Here is a 14,407-nt window from a genome sequence, read left to right on the forward strand (position 1 = left end):
ATCAGATTATAAAATGAATGGGGCAAAACAAAGTTATAACTACTGGGAAAACTGGACTCTCAACCAATCATTTTGAGGAAACTTTCTCCTAAACAGACATTGATATTTTATCAAGAAGCAAACAAACTACTGACAATTCTGAGGGTTACATGGAAAAGGAGAACTTTCATTTGGTACTACAATAGAGAAAGGAAGCGCTTAAACTGTTCTCTGACAATGGCATTGTACATTGCCAGATTTCAAGGAAGTGACTGTCTCAACGAGTTTTGTAAATGAGCAAAAACGATAACACAGGAGCCTAGTTTATTTACAAAACTTAAACATTTAACTTGTCAACAATTAACTTTATGCTTGCATTCCTATATTCTGTCATTTAATAAGCTCCAACAAAACAGCATACTTAATATCATTACCTCAATTTGTTCCAATGTATCTTGTAATTTTGAATTCAGTTCACTTTAAGAAAACAAACAATAGTTAGCTTTTCATGTACTAATTATTCTATGAATGCCATCAGTAAGACAAAAAATTTGAATAGTCTTCACCCCTTAAACCTGAGATTTATAAAAGATTGTGGCAAGTTGAAATTCCATTACTGGCAGGCAGTGCAGACAGATAGATCAATCCACTTGAAACACTGATTTCGTATCAGTGATGCCTTTCTGGAACTGAACTCAATAGTCCATGCTCTTCTTTCACCTCGCTCAAACAAAATTGTGTTAAGACGTAAAGATCCTTGAGCACTATTAAGAGGAATCATCTGGTACTTAAGACTAGTTGTTGGTTTAGATTTTCTGGCTGTTGCTACAAATTTCTTTCCAGAGCAGTTTTAAGTTGCAAAAATCTGCAGGACATAGGTACAGCAGGATACATTCCTAACTTCACGGTTTCTACATTTGCAAATATTTGCCTTGGATTAAAGAGTGACTGGGATATTAAGCTTAGATCATGCAAGCAAAGCAAGCTACTGAAAGATGGAAGACAAGAAAGAACAAACAGTTCTTAATAGTCAGCCATATCATATGTTCAAAGAGTAGTTTTCCCCACACAAACCTCTGGAAAAAATTGTTAGGAATTGAATTTCACCCAAGTTTGGGATTCTAAATGGTTGTTGTGTTTAATTCCAATAGCCAACCTACAAAACTGCAAAGATATAAAATGTAATTAAAATTACCTTTTAAAAATAGGAAAAAACTGCAGATGCTGGTTTAAAAAATTAGGATGAATTGCACCTTTTCCTCTTTGTTAAAACATGGCTCACGAGTTCAAGAGACAATAAGCAGAAAAGCAAACCTGTACCTTCGAAATATACTCTCCGTGGCAGCTACAATACTGTCATAGAGTCATACAGCGTAGAAACAGGCCCTTCGGCCAAACTTGACCACACCGACCAACACATGCCATCTGTACTAGTTCCATCTGCCTGCATTTGGTCCAAATCCCTCTAAACCTATCCTATCCATGTACCTGTCTAAAAGTTTCTTAAATCTTGCAATTGTACCTGCCACCAACTACTTCCTCTGGCAGCTCGTTCCATACACCCACCACTCTGTATAAAAATGTTACCCCTCCGGTTCCTACTAATCTTTCACCCCCTCACCTTTATCTATGTCCTCTGGTTCTTGATTCCCCTACTCTGGGCAAGAGACTGTGCAGTTACTCGATCTATTCCTCTCATGATTTTGTACACCTCTATAAGATCACCCCTGATCCTCCTGCACTGCAATTAATAGAGTCCTAGCCTTCTCAATCTCTTCCTATAGCTCAGGGCTACGAGTCCTGGGAACATCCCCATAAATCTTCTCTGCACCCTTTACAGCTTGTCAACATTTTTTGTAATACATGGTGCTCAAAATTGAACACAATACTCTAAATGTTGCTTCATCAACTTCCTATATAACTGCATTGTGACCTCCCAGCTTCTAAACTCAATACTCTGACCAATGAAGGCCAATGTGCCAAAAGCCTTTTTGCCACCCATCTACCTGTGACACCACTTTCTAGGAACTATGTACCTGCACTCCGAGATCCCTCCCCTCTACAACACTCCCCAGAGCCCTACTGTTCACTGTGTTGGTCCTGCCATGCTAGACTTCCCAAAATGCAACACCTCACATTTCTCTGTATTAAATTCCATTAACCACTTTTCAGCCCACCTGCCCACTTGATCAAGATTCTGCTGCATTGCTTGACTACCATCTTCACTATCTACAATACCACCCACTTCAGTGTCTTCTGCAAACTTGTTAATCATGCCATGTACATTCTCATCCACATCATTGATATAGATGACAAACAGCAATGGGCCCAGCACTGAACCATAAGGCCACCCTTGAGGGACTAGGAAGTGGTAAATGGATGCATCTTCAGCTCACCTGGTCAGACTCCTTATCCCACCCGATGATAACGCCCTGTGCCCAAGCATCCAGGGATCGGTGCTGGCCCACTGCTATTTATGGTTTTGGCAATGATTTGGATGAGAATGTAGAAGTGGTATCATAGTCAGTGGTATCATAGACAGCAAAGATGGCTACCAAAAATTGCAGTTGGCCAGGTGGGGTAAGGAATTGTTAATAGTGTTTAATGCAGATCAGTGCAAGGTGTTGCATTTTGGGAAATCAAACCTGAGCAGGACTTTCTCAGTGAATGGCAGGGCCCTCGGGAGTGTCATAGAGCAGAGGGATCCGAGTGCAGGTACATAATTCCTTGAAAGTGGTGTCACAGGTAGACAGAGTGGTCAAGTAGCCTTCATCTGTCGGGGTATTGACTATTGGAATTGGAATGTCACGTTACAGTTGTACAAGACATTGGTGAGGCAGCATTTGGAGTATTCTGTTGAGTTTTGGTCACCCTGCTATGGGAAGGATGTTGTTAAGCTGCAAAAAGAGTGCAGAGAAGATTTAAGAGGATGTTGCCAGGACTTGAGGGCCTGATCTGTAGGGAGAATTGGACAGGCTGTGACTTTATTCCTAGGAGAGGAGGATGAGGAGTGATCTTATAGAGGTATATACGATCTTATGGGGAATAGATATGGTAAATGCACAGCGTCTTTTACCCAGAGTTGGAAAACCGAGATCCAGAGGTCATCGGTTTAAGGTGAGAGGGGAAAGATTTAATAGGAACCTGAAGGAGAGGGTGGTGGGTGTATGGAATGAGCTACAGAGTAGATAGTTGAGGCAGGTATTATAACAATATTCAAATGGCATTTAGACACGCACATGGATAGGAAAGGTTTACAGGGATTTGGGTCAAATGAGGGCAAGTGCGATTAGCGTAAATGAGGCATCTGGGCTGGCATGGACAAGTTGGAGTGAAGAGCCCGTTTCTGTGCCATACACTACCATTTAGAAACAAAGGGCAATGAGCTTTCCATAGGTGGCATGATTGATGCCATTAATATTTGTTGCCTTTGCCTGATTTATCACTTTTGTGTGGTCCCACTATTTGATTCACCAGTTTGAGGCCCTCCGGTGCTTGCAATCAATGTACATCATAGTTGGCACAGAAAACAGAACCTTAAATGAGCATAGAACATGTAGTTGAGATGCTGCCTGAATATCAATCAAAAGCTACTTTGTTAATTGTTCACTGTGATTCCCTCTCCAAATCCCCGCTGTCCATCAAGCACTATTTACATGAATCCTACACTAATCCTATTTTTTTATACTACCTACATTCCAATCAACTGCCCCCGATTTTCTCACACAATTTACGATGGCCAATTTATTGGTGTTTTCTGGTGTTTTACAATTTTTATTAATTTTTTTAAATTATTTTATTGAGCTTCACAAAAACACAAATGGGAATTCATTTTACAATTATGCACAGTATAAGGGAGGAAAAGAAAAAAGACAACAAAAAACCCCCCAAAAAACAAAAAAGAGAGATTGAGAGTTATATGGTTTGATTGACAGTTTTGATAGTAGGTAAGTTGTACCATATCACATTACAATTACACTGGATGCCAAACATTGCCATATATGGTCACAAACAGAAAATACGTTGTAACACGACATATCAGCCAATTATCCCTGAAGCTGCCCTTCTTGCCATTAAATCTATATGTGGTTGCCATATTTTTTAAAAGTCCTGACTCTTACATCTTATGTTGTAATAGATTTTATCTAATGGGATGTAGCTAGAGATTTCATTTAACCAGTGCAATACTGTGGGGGAGTAATCAGATTTCCAGTGGATTATAATACACTTCCTTGCAGCGATCAAAGCAAGGTCAATATATTTTTTATGAAATTCATTCCAAGGGTCCATATTACCTGTGCCAAGAAGGCACAAGCGAGCAGATTTTGTGATATGCACATCTAAACATAGTGTTATAATATCAATTACAGAATTCCAAAATGTTGACAGCAAATTACAGGACCAAAACAGGTGATAAAAGTTCCTCTTTTGTTTTTTGCAATCCCAGCACAGAAAGGACATTTCATTGTTCATTTTATGAACTTTTTCAGGTGTGTAATAAGTTCTATGTAGAGTTTTGAAAAAAGAAAGTTGTGCCTCACGTTGTAAGAACATTTATGAGCTTTAAGGCAAAAAAAAGACAGTCTTCTTTGCTTATCTCCATCTCTAAATCCTTTTCCCATTTACGTCTTGTAGCCTCTGTGCTTGTAGACAAGCATTCCAACAGGGATTTATATACTTTAGAAATACATTTGGAGATTTTTACGTCCTTGTTGATGAGACATTCTATTCTGGAAGGTTTGGGTTCCTCAAGAGCTCCTTGACTTGTCTGAATCATATGACGAATTTGGAAAAACCTGAATAAATGAGTGGTGGGTAGATTGTATTTTGATTGTAACTGATTAAAGGAGATAAATGTACCATTCTCAAAAAGATTTGTTACTTCCCTTATCATACCACGGCTTAAATGTGTCATTGTTAAAACAGGATGTGAAGTTGGGGTTTCTCCATATGGGAGTAAAGGGAGAGAGGTGCTCCTTGTAACCCATAAATTTATGGGAGCTCTTCCATATTTATAAGGTATTAATAATGGTAGGGTTCTCGGTAATTTTTTTAATCTCTTGTAAACCAATGTAAGGCAGGTATTTCAACTCATCTGCGAGAATGTCATGGGACTCCACCCTTGCCCATGCACTTATTAAGCTGGAGAACCATTGCTTGATCTGGGTAAGTTGAGCTGAGAGAAAATGGAGTTTAAGGTTTGGTAAGTTTAACCCACCAGCATTATATGGAAGCTGTAAAACCTGCGAGCTGATCCTTGGTGACTTATTTTCCCAAACAAAGGAAGAGAAGGTGCTCTGCATTTTCTTTTTAAAAAGTGGTGGGGGGAATAAGGGAGGTTTTGAAATAAATAAAGAAATTTGGGTAAAATAGACATTTTAATTATGTTAATTCTGCCCATAAAGGAAATAGGAAGTAAGTTCATTCTTTTCAGGTCGTTTGTGACTTTGTCAATTAATGGGGGATAATTAAGTTGATAAGCCTCTTCTATGTTACTGGGAATGTATATGCCCAAGTACCTCATATAGTTTGGAGACCATTTCAAGTTGAACTTTGCTTTTAAAGAATCAGAATTGAATTTGGAGATTGGCATGATCTCAGTTTTGAACCGGTTGATTTTATAGCCCGATAGATCACCAAACTGTTCCACTATTGTAAAAAGTGTTGGGATTGAATATAGAGGGTCTCGTAAATAAAGTAAAATATCATCCGCGTACAGTGAAATATGATTTTCATTTCCAATTTTATTACCTTGCAAGGTACAATTTATCCCCCATAATAATGACATGCAAGTGGGATTTTAAATTTGCATCAATGGCATTTTGGATATCGGCGCAAAAAGGAAAGCAGCTGCAACCACCCACGTTTCAGTGAATACAATTTACAAGTAATAGATGAAAGGACGCCACCTGAAAGTTCAAAAGATTGAACTTAAATAATGGATTAGAGAATATAAATGCAAGGATAAGTCAAGCCTGGAACTTTAGAAACAGATGTATCACAGAATTAAATGTTATATGCATGTACAGGGCAAAAAAATAAAACAGTAAAGAGAGTTGGTACAGAGATTTTTATAAATAGATGGAGAAACAGAATTTTTAAAAAAGTGCTCAGGCTGGAACACAGGTTGGAAGAACTCATTTGGAAGAAAAACTGAGAACTAAGTGGGCAAAAAGGGACAATACGACATGTTTCAACATATATGCTGTCACAAAGGAGATCAACTAACAAAAAACTGAACTTGCATTACAAATTATCAGTAATCACATGACATTTTTAGAAATTATTCAATGTCAGCCATATTGCTTCTGCAACTGCATTTAACACAAGATGTTTGCCTGTGTAAATACTCTGATCAGTGACTTGCAAAATTAGTGATGTTGCTCCATATTTTAAGAGAGAATCATTTAATGCAAGATACCATGTCACAAAAAAGATATGAGCTTCATCCCAATTAATTACAAGTAATCTTTCATGCATTAATGCAGATTCAAAATCAAGATTCAAAATAAAGATGTTCCCAAACCAGAAACCGTGGATGAACAAGGAGGTACAGAATCTGTTAAGAGCATGCAACAATGCCTTTAAATCCGGTGACACTTCAGCATACAGTGTTGCCAGGTCAAACCTGAACAAAGGTATAAAAAGGGCCAAAGACATCCACAGGCAACGGGTGGAAGACCACTTCAATACCACGGACACCAGAAGCATGTGGCAGGGTGTCAGGGACATCACTGACTACAAGAGCAGCCCTGCCTGCCTCCAGTGATGTCACACTGGCCAACGAGCTTAACACCTTCTTTGCGCGCTTCAAAACTGGCAACACCACCATGAGTGGAATTACCCCCGGCCATGGCGGAGGGACAGGTCTTAACATTGAGCACACAGAATGTACAGCGCGGTCTGTGAAGGTCAATCCACGCAAGGCTGCAGGCCCGGACGGAGTTCAAGGAAGGGTACTTAGGGACTGTGCTGAACAGCTGGCTGAGGTATTCACCAGGATCTCTGGTATTCACCTGTCATTATCTCTGGCTACGGTCCCCAAGTGTCTGAAGTCGGCTACCATAGTGCCGGTGCCGAAAAAAACAAAAATCACCAACCCGAACGACTACCGTCCGGTTGCCCTAACGCCAATAATCATGAAGTGCTTTGAAAGGCACATCAAATCCAGCATACCTGCCTCACTGGACTCGCATCAATTCACATACAGGGCAAACAGATCCACAGAGGACGCCATCTGTTTGGCTCTTCACACTGTCCTGTCTCAGCTGGAGAGACAGGGCACGTACGTGAGGATGCTATTCATTGACTATAGCTCTGCCTTCAACACGGTCATCCCCACCAAGCTCACCACCAAACTCCACCAGCTAGGCCTCAGCTCGTCGTTATGCAACTGGATCCTGAATTTCCTGACAGAGCGACCGCAGGCAGTGAGACTGGGCCCGCACATGTCCTCCACTATCACCCTGAGTACCGGCACACCACAGGGCTGTGTATTGAGCCCCATGCTCTACTCCCTCTGCACACAAGACTGTTCCTGCATTCGCCAGCAACACCATTATTAAGTTTACAGATGATACAACGGTGATCGGGCTGATCACCAACGGTGATGAAACACACAACAGAGCGGAGGTACAGAACCTGGCGGACTGGTGCTCAGATAACAACCTGTCCCTAAACACCTCTAAGACCAAGGAACTGATCATCAACTTCAGAAGGTCACATAATGGGGAAAACACTCCGATCTTTATCAACGGGGACAGTGTGGAGTGTCCAGCTTCAGGTTTCTGGGCACACACATTTCGGAGGACCTCACATGGTACATTAACACCGCTGCGCTGGTCAAGAAGGCGCAGCAATGAATGTTTTTCCTAAGAACACTGAAAAAGACTGGTCTGCCCCAACAGCTGCTGATGACCTTCTACCGCTGCAACACAGAGAGCATCCTAATGCATGGTATCTCTGTGTGGTATCTCAGCTGCACGGAGGTGGAGAGGAGAGCTCTTCAGCGGGTAGTCTAGAGCTCAGAAGATTATCGGGACACAGCTACCAGCCTTGGAGGGCATCTACAATACACGATGCCTCAGGAAAGCCAACAGCATTCATAAAGACTACCACACCCATGCAATAGTCTGTTCGAATATCTACCATCCGGCAGACGTTACAAGGCCATCTACGCCCACACCTCCAGACTTAGGAACAGCTTCATCCCCAGGGCTATAGCTGCTCTGAACCGGTCCTGCTGAGTGCCCCCCCATGAACTGTCTCTTTCGAATGGTCACGTCGCACATCGACCCGGCACAGACCTATTTGCACTTTATACTGTTTTAACTGTATCTAATTTTGTTTCTCTGGGTTGTCTAAATTTCTGTTGATTAGCTAATTAATTTATTGTATCAAATGGAAGTCGCATTCCCAATCTCGTTGTACCCCTGTACAATGACAATAAAGATATATTGTATTGTATTGTATTGTATCTACCAATTTTTTGGGTTGGAAATGGAAATTTCCACAATGTAAAGTGTTAAAATAATGACCTCATTAATCCACTCAACTTTCAAAGTTCTGATAATTCCATGAACTCCAGATGCTGAAAATGTCAAACCGAACAAGATGCTGGAAATCCTCAACATTCAGAGAGAAAAACAAAGTGAATGTTAGATGAAAGGCTGCCACCTTGTGACATTTATCCTGTTTCTCCTTCCATTGATACTAGATGCTACCTAACCAGCAGAGAAATTCCAGCACTTTTTTTTACTTGATTCCATAAATTCTGTGTTGACATACAGTTAGACCCAGATAACATTAAGATTGCGCTAACAAGTAGCTGGTGAAATTTAGAAATTTGCAAGTAGATCCCCAGCCAAATTCTCCCAATATTGAGCAAATGTTGTTGTCAATTCTCTTCTCTCATTATCCATGTCCAAAATTGAAAACTAAGCAGAAGGTGAATAAGAAACAGATAGACAAAGAGAAAAAATAAGTCAGAGACTGCAATGAGTGATACGCCTTATAGATAAATAATAGATCAATAATGATCCTTTCCATTATTGATCTATTGTGTGTATCACATGTTGCAGTCTGGCCTTACCTTCTATAAAAGTACTATTAAGTAATGTTCAATCATAATCTGCTCACATCTTCTAGTTCAGCCTTAACCTCTATCCTAACAACTATGGTCCAAGAACAATAAAGAGATGGCTATATGTTAAGTGTCCTTAACATCAAGGCTTTAATTGATCAATTGTGGCATCAAGACCACCATAGATGTTACATGTAACTCTATTTATCACTCAAGAAGAAATTAACTTTAGGAGCACACAGAAGGGAGATTCCATCTGAAGGTTTGAGTGGAGAAAGTATGATTGTTCTGCTTGGAGCAAAAAGATGAGAAAAGATTCAATGTACATGCACAAGGTCACAGATACGTTGTCTCAAACATGGCAAATGATTCAAGGAGCGAGGGAGAAACATGCAGAAAATGGAACAAACATAAGGAACAGAATGAGCAATATACTTTTTAAATGAGAATTGAAGCTGATGAACGAGATGCCAATATTCCACGAAGACTGAATGGCATTCGGAAGTTTCTTTTATTAAATAAATAGATTGCTAGAGAACCGCATGTAGAAACCATGTGGATCAGTTAGAATCATATATTTAACATTTAAAACATCAAGTCCTTGTCTGGAATTAAGGTCCTAGAGGTTAATCGCAGTGGCAATACTTCACCAAAATATTCAGTCAATCAGCATTTATTGTATTTCATATATCCACTATGTCCTAGAAGGAAACAATTCTGTCATAGAGTCTAATGTGGCTCTGAGCAATTAAATTTCCTTGTAACCATAAGTCCACCAGAGGTAGTTTACAGTTGCCAGTTAATTTACCAAAATGCACAATCTTTGAGATATAGAAGAAAAAATTTAAAAATCAGGGAAGACCCACGTGGTCAATGAAGAATGTGTAAACTCCATACTAATAGTGAAGGAGGTCAGGATTGAATCCAGGTCACTGACGCTGTGAATCATCAGCACTAACTGCTGCAAAAAAGTGTCCATCCCTATTGAAGAGGAGAATATTTATATACTCTATTGAAATAGTATTTCCTGTACTGCACCTTTTGTGTTCCAGAATAGTTTCTCTTGAGTAATTGAAACTGCTTTTTTTGGCAATTAGAATCCACACTCAACAAAAATGGGTCAATATATGTGTTTTTCCCCCGCAAACTTTGAAAAACACTACAGTTGGTAGGCAGTCTGATGAAGAAAAATAATGACCAATACATTTTTTCATTTCATAACTTTTTGTAGATCTGTCTTACCTTATGCAACTGTAGTGTTTAAATGTGCTAGCTGCTTTCTGACATTCCAAACAGAGCTGTATTGCACCAGGATAATCTTCTTCCTTAATAATAAAATTTACAGATGCAAGATTATTGGAAATTCAGTTTAGAAAGTATTCATTTTTGGCATATTGAAGCAAGGTGTAGCATCATTTCTCATAGTTTAGGTGAGGGAATAACAGTGGTGGTGCAGCAGTATAGTTGTTGCCATACTGTGCTTGCAGCGCCAGAGACCCGGGTTTGATCCCGACTACAGGTGCTGTCTGTACGAAGTTTGTATGTTCCCCCCGTGACCGCGTGTGTTTTCTCCAAGATCTTCGGTTTCCTCCCACACTCCAAAGACGTACAGGTATGTGGGTAAATTGGTTTGGTACAAGTGTAAATTGTCCCTAGTATGGGTAGGATAGTGTTAATGTGTGGGGATCGGTTGGAGCGGACACCGTAGGCCAAAGGGCCTGTTTCCGCGCTGTATCTCTAAACTAAACTGATTTTGCGGTTCCTGTTCATTCTCTTCAGAGATTTACTTTCACTTCATCCTTAAATTGACTCAATAAGCTTGAGCTTCTAAATTCATTAAAACAAATGTGATTGGTGGCAGTCATCAAAACGACCCTACCTTTGATTGCATCTACCCCACCATTGATCCATTTAAAAATAAAATCAAACCACACTTGTGCATGCAATACGATAATTTCTTGGTTCCAAAAGTCTCTACATCTTTAATCATAGATGCAAAATCCTTAACAAGGCTCAAGAGGTTTGATTTTTGAATTCAAAATGCACTGCTTACTTTTTACACTTCATTTGAGATGCTAATTGCAGAAGTCAGAGGTAGTTTGAGTAAGACAGCCAGAGGCTGTTCACATGGTTCTCATCATTAAGGCAATTCTCCTGTTCATTTCCGTTCACCACCTACTATTCTGTACAAAACTAAATTGTTTCCCTGCTATTTCCAAGATTGCTGCACCTGCCAAGGTCACAGTATGCCAAAATACTTCTCAAGAAGTGTCACAAATTATGAAATTCACTATTTTGAATCTTTTCCAGTACATCATAACCAGAAGAAATTTAACAATGCATGACAACTAGGATTGTGTTTTAAATTAACCGTGAGTCATAAGCTTTTGTTCAAACTGCTTATATTAAAAGTAGTTGACTTGAACACTTTGTCATTTGCATGGCATATAATTTATAAATTTACAAGAAACAGGAAGACAATACAAACTTGAAAACCAAAAATGTTTCCAGATGCCAAAAATAAAAACAGAATATGTTGGGAACATTCATCTCAGGCAGAATCTGTGGCAAGAGAAACAGAATTCATTTTATTGAAATGTTAAACCTGTTTCTTATAAAACTGTTTGAACAGATAGAACTGTATCGAGGCCTTTGGATTCTTAGAACATTGCGACGTTTCATCTTGAGAAAGTGCAACCTGTTTTGACCATAAGGATTGGCACCTAATAGAGCCAGGGGTCTATTGGCATCCTGGTGGCAGGTTTGCTCTTTCTCTGGAATTAATCAGACTTAGTGGGGATATGGGAAGCTGAGCAAAAATTCAGAAGAGAGAAAAAGAACTACAAGAGTTTTGGAGAGGGTGCAGAAGGGGTATATCGGAATGTTGCCTGGATTAGGTGGCACAAGCTACAAACTTCGATTGTTTTCTCTGCAATGCCGGTGGATAAGGAGTGTTCATTGTACCGTTGACCCTGTGCCAACCTACATATAACAAATAAAATGTATTATTATTATCACCGTTTAGTTTAGAGGTACAGTGTGGAAACAGATCCTACGGCTCACCAAACAACAATCAACCCTACACCCTAGGGACAATTAACCTACAAACCTGTAAGTTTTTGGAATGTGGGTGGAAACCGAGTAAACCCACGCAGTTCACGGGGAGAACATACAAACTCTGTACAGCAGCGCCTGTAGTCAGGATTGTATGTAATTGCACACAGGATTGCACTTAAAGCTACGTGGAGGCGACGTGGAAGTGGGCAAAATAACTTCCAAATGTTATACCATTGTTCAAGTTTCAGGATAAACCTAGTTTCAACAGTTTAATGTTATTTTGGGGAAAAAATGACAGAATTAGCAATCACTTTGGCAAGTGTACATTGATTAGAATAATCTATTATGGATTTTTTTTTAAAAGGCACATGTCTAACTAACTTCCTTTAAAAAAAAATTCAGATTACAGAGTGGGCCAATGACACAATTGTAGTTGGCATGGTATATATGTACTTCCTAAAAGTCTTTTGATAAAATGTTACATTCTTTATAAGGATGTTGTCAGGACTCGAGGAACTGAGCTACGGGGAGAGGCTGGGCAGGCTAAGACTTTATTTCTTGGAGCACAGGAAACTGATAGGTGATTACACACACACACAATCAAGAGTTGAATAGAAAGGGTAAATGCAGCCTTTTAACCGGAGTACATTGGTTTAAGGTGAGAGGGGAAAGATTTAATAGGAATCCGAGTGGCAACTTTTTCACTCTGAGGGTGGTGGGTACATGGATCGAGCTGCCAGAGTAGGTCGTTGAGGCAGGTACTTTAACAATATTTAGAAGTCATTTGGACAGGTACATGGGTAAGAAAGGTTTAGAAGGATATGGGACTAGCGTAGAAGGGGCATTTTGGTTGCTATGTGCAAGCTGAGCCAAAGGGCCTGTTACCCTGCTTTATGACTCCAATAAGTCTAAGACTCCAATAGACTCCAAAAGCCTAAAGCCTCTTAAACCAAATGCGGCGTAACCAAAGCCCTAAAGAGCTGCATCCCAACTTCTGACTCTTATATTCAATGCCCAACCAATGAAGGCAAGCATACCATACACCTTCTTTACCACCCTATTTACTTGTGCTGCCACCTTTAGTGACCTATGAACTTGGACTCCAGGATTCCTCTAAATATTAATGCTGTTAAGGGTTTTGCCACTAACTGTACATTTTCTTCTTCCATTCAACTTCCCAAAGTGCAATACCCTGTACTTGCTCAGGTTAAACTCCATCTGCCATTTCTCTGCCCATTTCTGCAGCTAGTCTATATCCCGCTGTATCTTCTGACAGGCTTCCTCACCGTCTGCAACCTCTTCAATTTTGGTATCGTCAGCAATCTTATTCAGCAACCCATCTACTTTCAAGTCTAGGTCATTTATATATACATCACTCTTTACACACTTCCTTTACTTTTTTGGCGCATAGAATAAGCCAAAAGCTTTACAGAAGTTCATGTGGACTACATTTGGTGCACTACCATCACCAGGCTTCATTATTCCCCACTCAAAAGCTCAAGGTATTCAAAAATGGCAGCAAAACTAAGTGCTGGCATAACTCAATGGGTCAGACAGCATATGTGAAGAGGATGAATTGGCGATGTTTCGGGTCAGGACTCTTCTGCTGAATTACTCCAGCACTTTGTGTTTTGCTCAACATTCCAGTGTCAATAGTTTCTTGTATCTCTAGTCAGATATCGCCTTCAGTTAAATTTATTTTAAAATAAGATGACACGAGAGATCAACAAAAGAAAGTTCAAAGCTCATTGGAGAGCATCAGTAGCTCACCATTGACAGGAAATGCTGGCCTTAAGGGTCAAGTTCTCAAAAAGAAATTTCAGAAGAAACTCTTTTACCTTTAGGGGTAAAGTTTGGATTGGGGGTAAAATACCATGCAAGGAGATAAGCAGATACAGAAGAAAGGAATATAGGGTTATGTTGACAAAATTAAGAGAAAGGAAGTACAGGAGATTTAAGTGGAATGTGAAATCTGGTAAATACTAATTAGTTTTGCACAACCTGATGAATGTTGATTGCTTACCTCCAACATCTCACTTAAGCGTACATCAGTTCTTTGCTATAAACACAAAAATAAAAGGTTAAAAGTACTTATTTTAACATGAAAGTATTAAAACAGCAATTAAATATAAAATGTGCATACCAGTGTTTTAATTGTGCGCAAAGACTTCAGCAGTCCAATCAGCAGCTGTCTTTTTCTTTGATTAGCAAGTAGCCCCAGGCTAGCTTGTGTGAATCCTTCCTTTGCAATATTTAACTGCCTGTAAAGACAAATGTCAATCAGTTTTA

General features: G+C 39.7%; 1 protein-coding gene across 1 annotated transcript in view; it reads right to left on the reverse strand.

The window, feature by feature from the left end:
• The window catches only part of vps50 (VPS50 EARP/GARPII complex subunit), a 109,542-nt gene that overhangs the window by 68,875 nt on the left and 26,260 nt on the right, over positions 1–14,407 (reverse strand). Inside the window, exons 7-10 of the mRNA XM_078422914.1 lie at positions 14,262–14,379; positions 14,142–14,177; positions 10,304–10,386; positions 414–456 (exon numbers count right to left, since the gene is read on the reverse strand). Of these exons, the coding sequence (XP_078279040.1) occupies positions 414–456; positions 10,304–10,386; positions 14,142–14,177; positions 14,262–14,379 (280 nt within the window). The remainder of the gene's footprint in view (positions 1–413; positions 457–10,303; positions 10,387–14,141; positions 14,178–14,261; positions 14,380–14,407) is intronic.

The sequence above is a fragment of the Rhinoraja longicauda genome, chromosome 2 (genome assembly GCF_053455715.1).
Source record: "Rhinoraja longicauda isolate Sanriku21f chromosome 2, sRhiLon1.1, whole genome shotgun sequence".
Classification (NCBI taxonomy): Eukaryota; Metazoa; Chordata; class Chondrichthyes; order Rajiformes; family Arhynchobatidae; genus Rhinoraja; species Rhinoraja longicauda.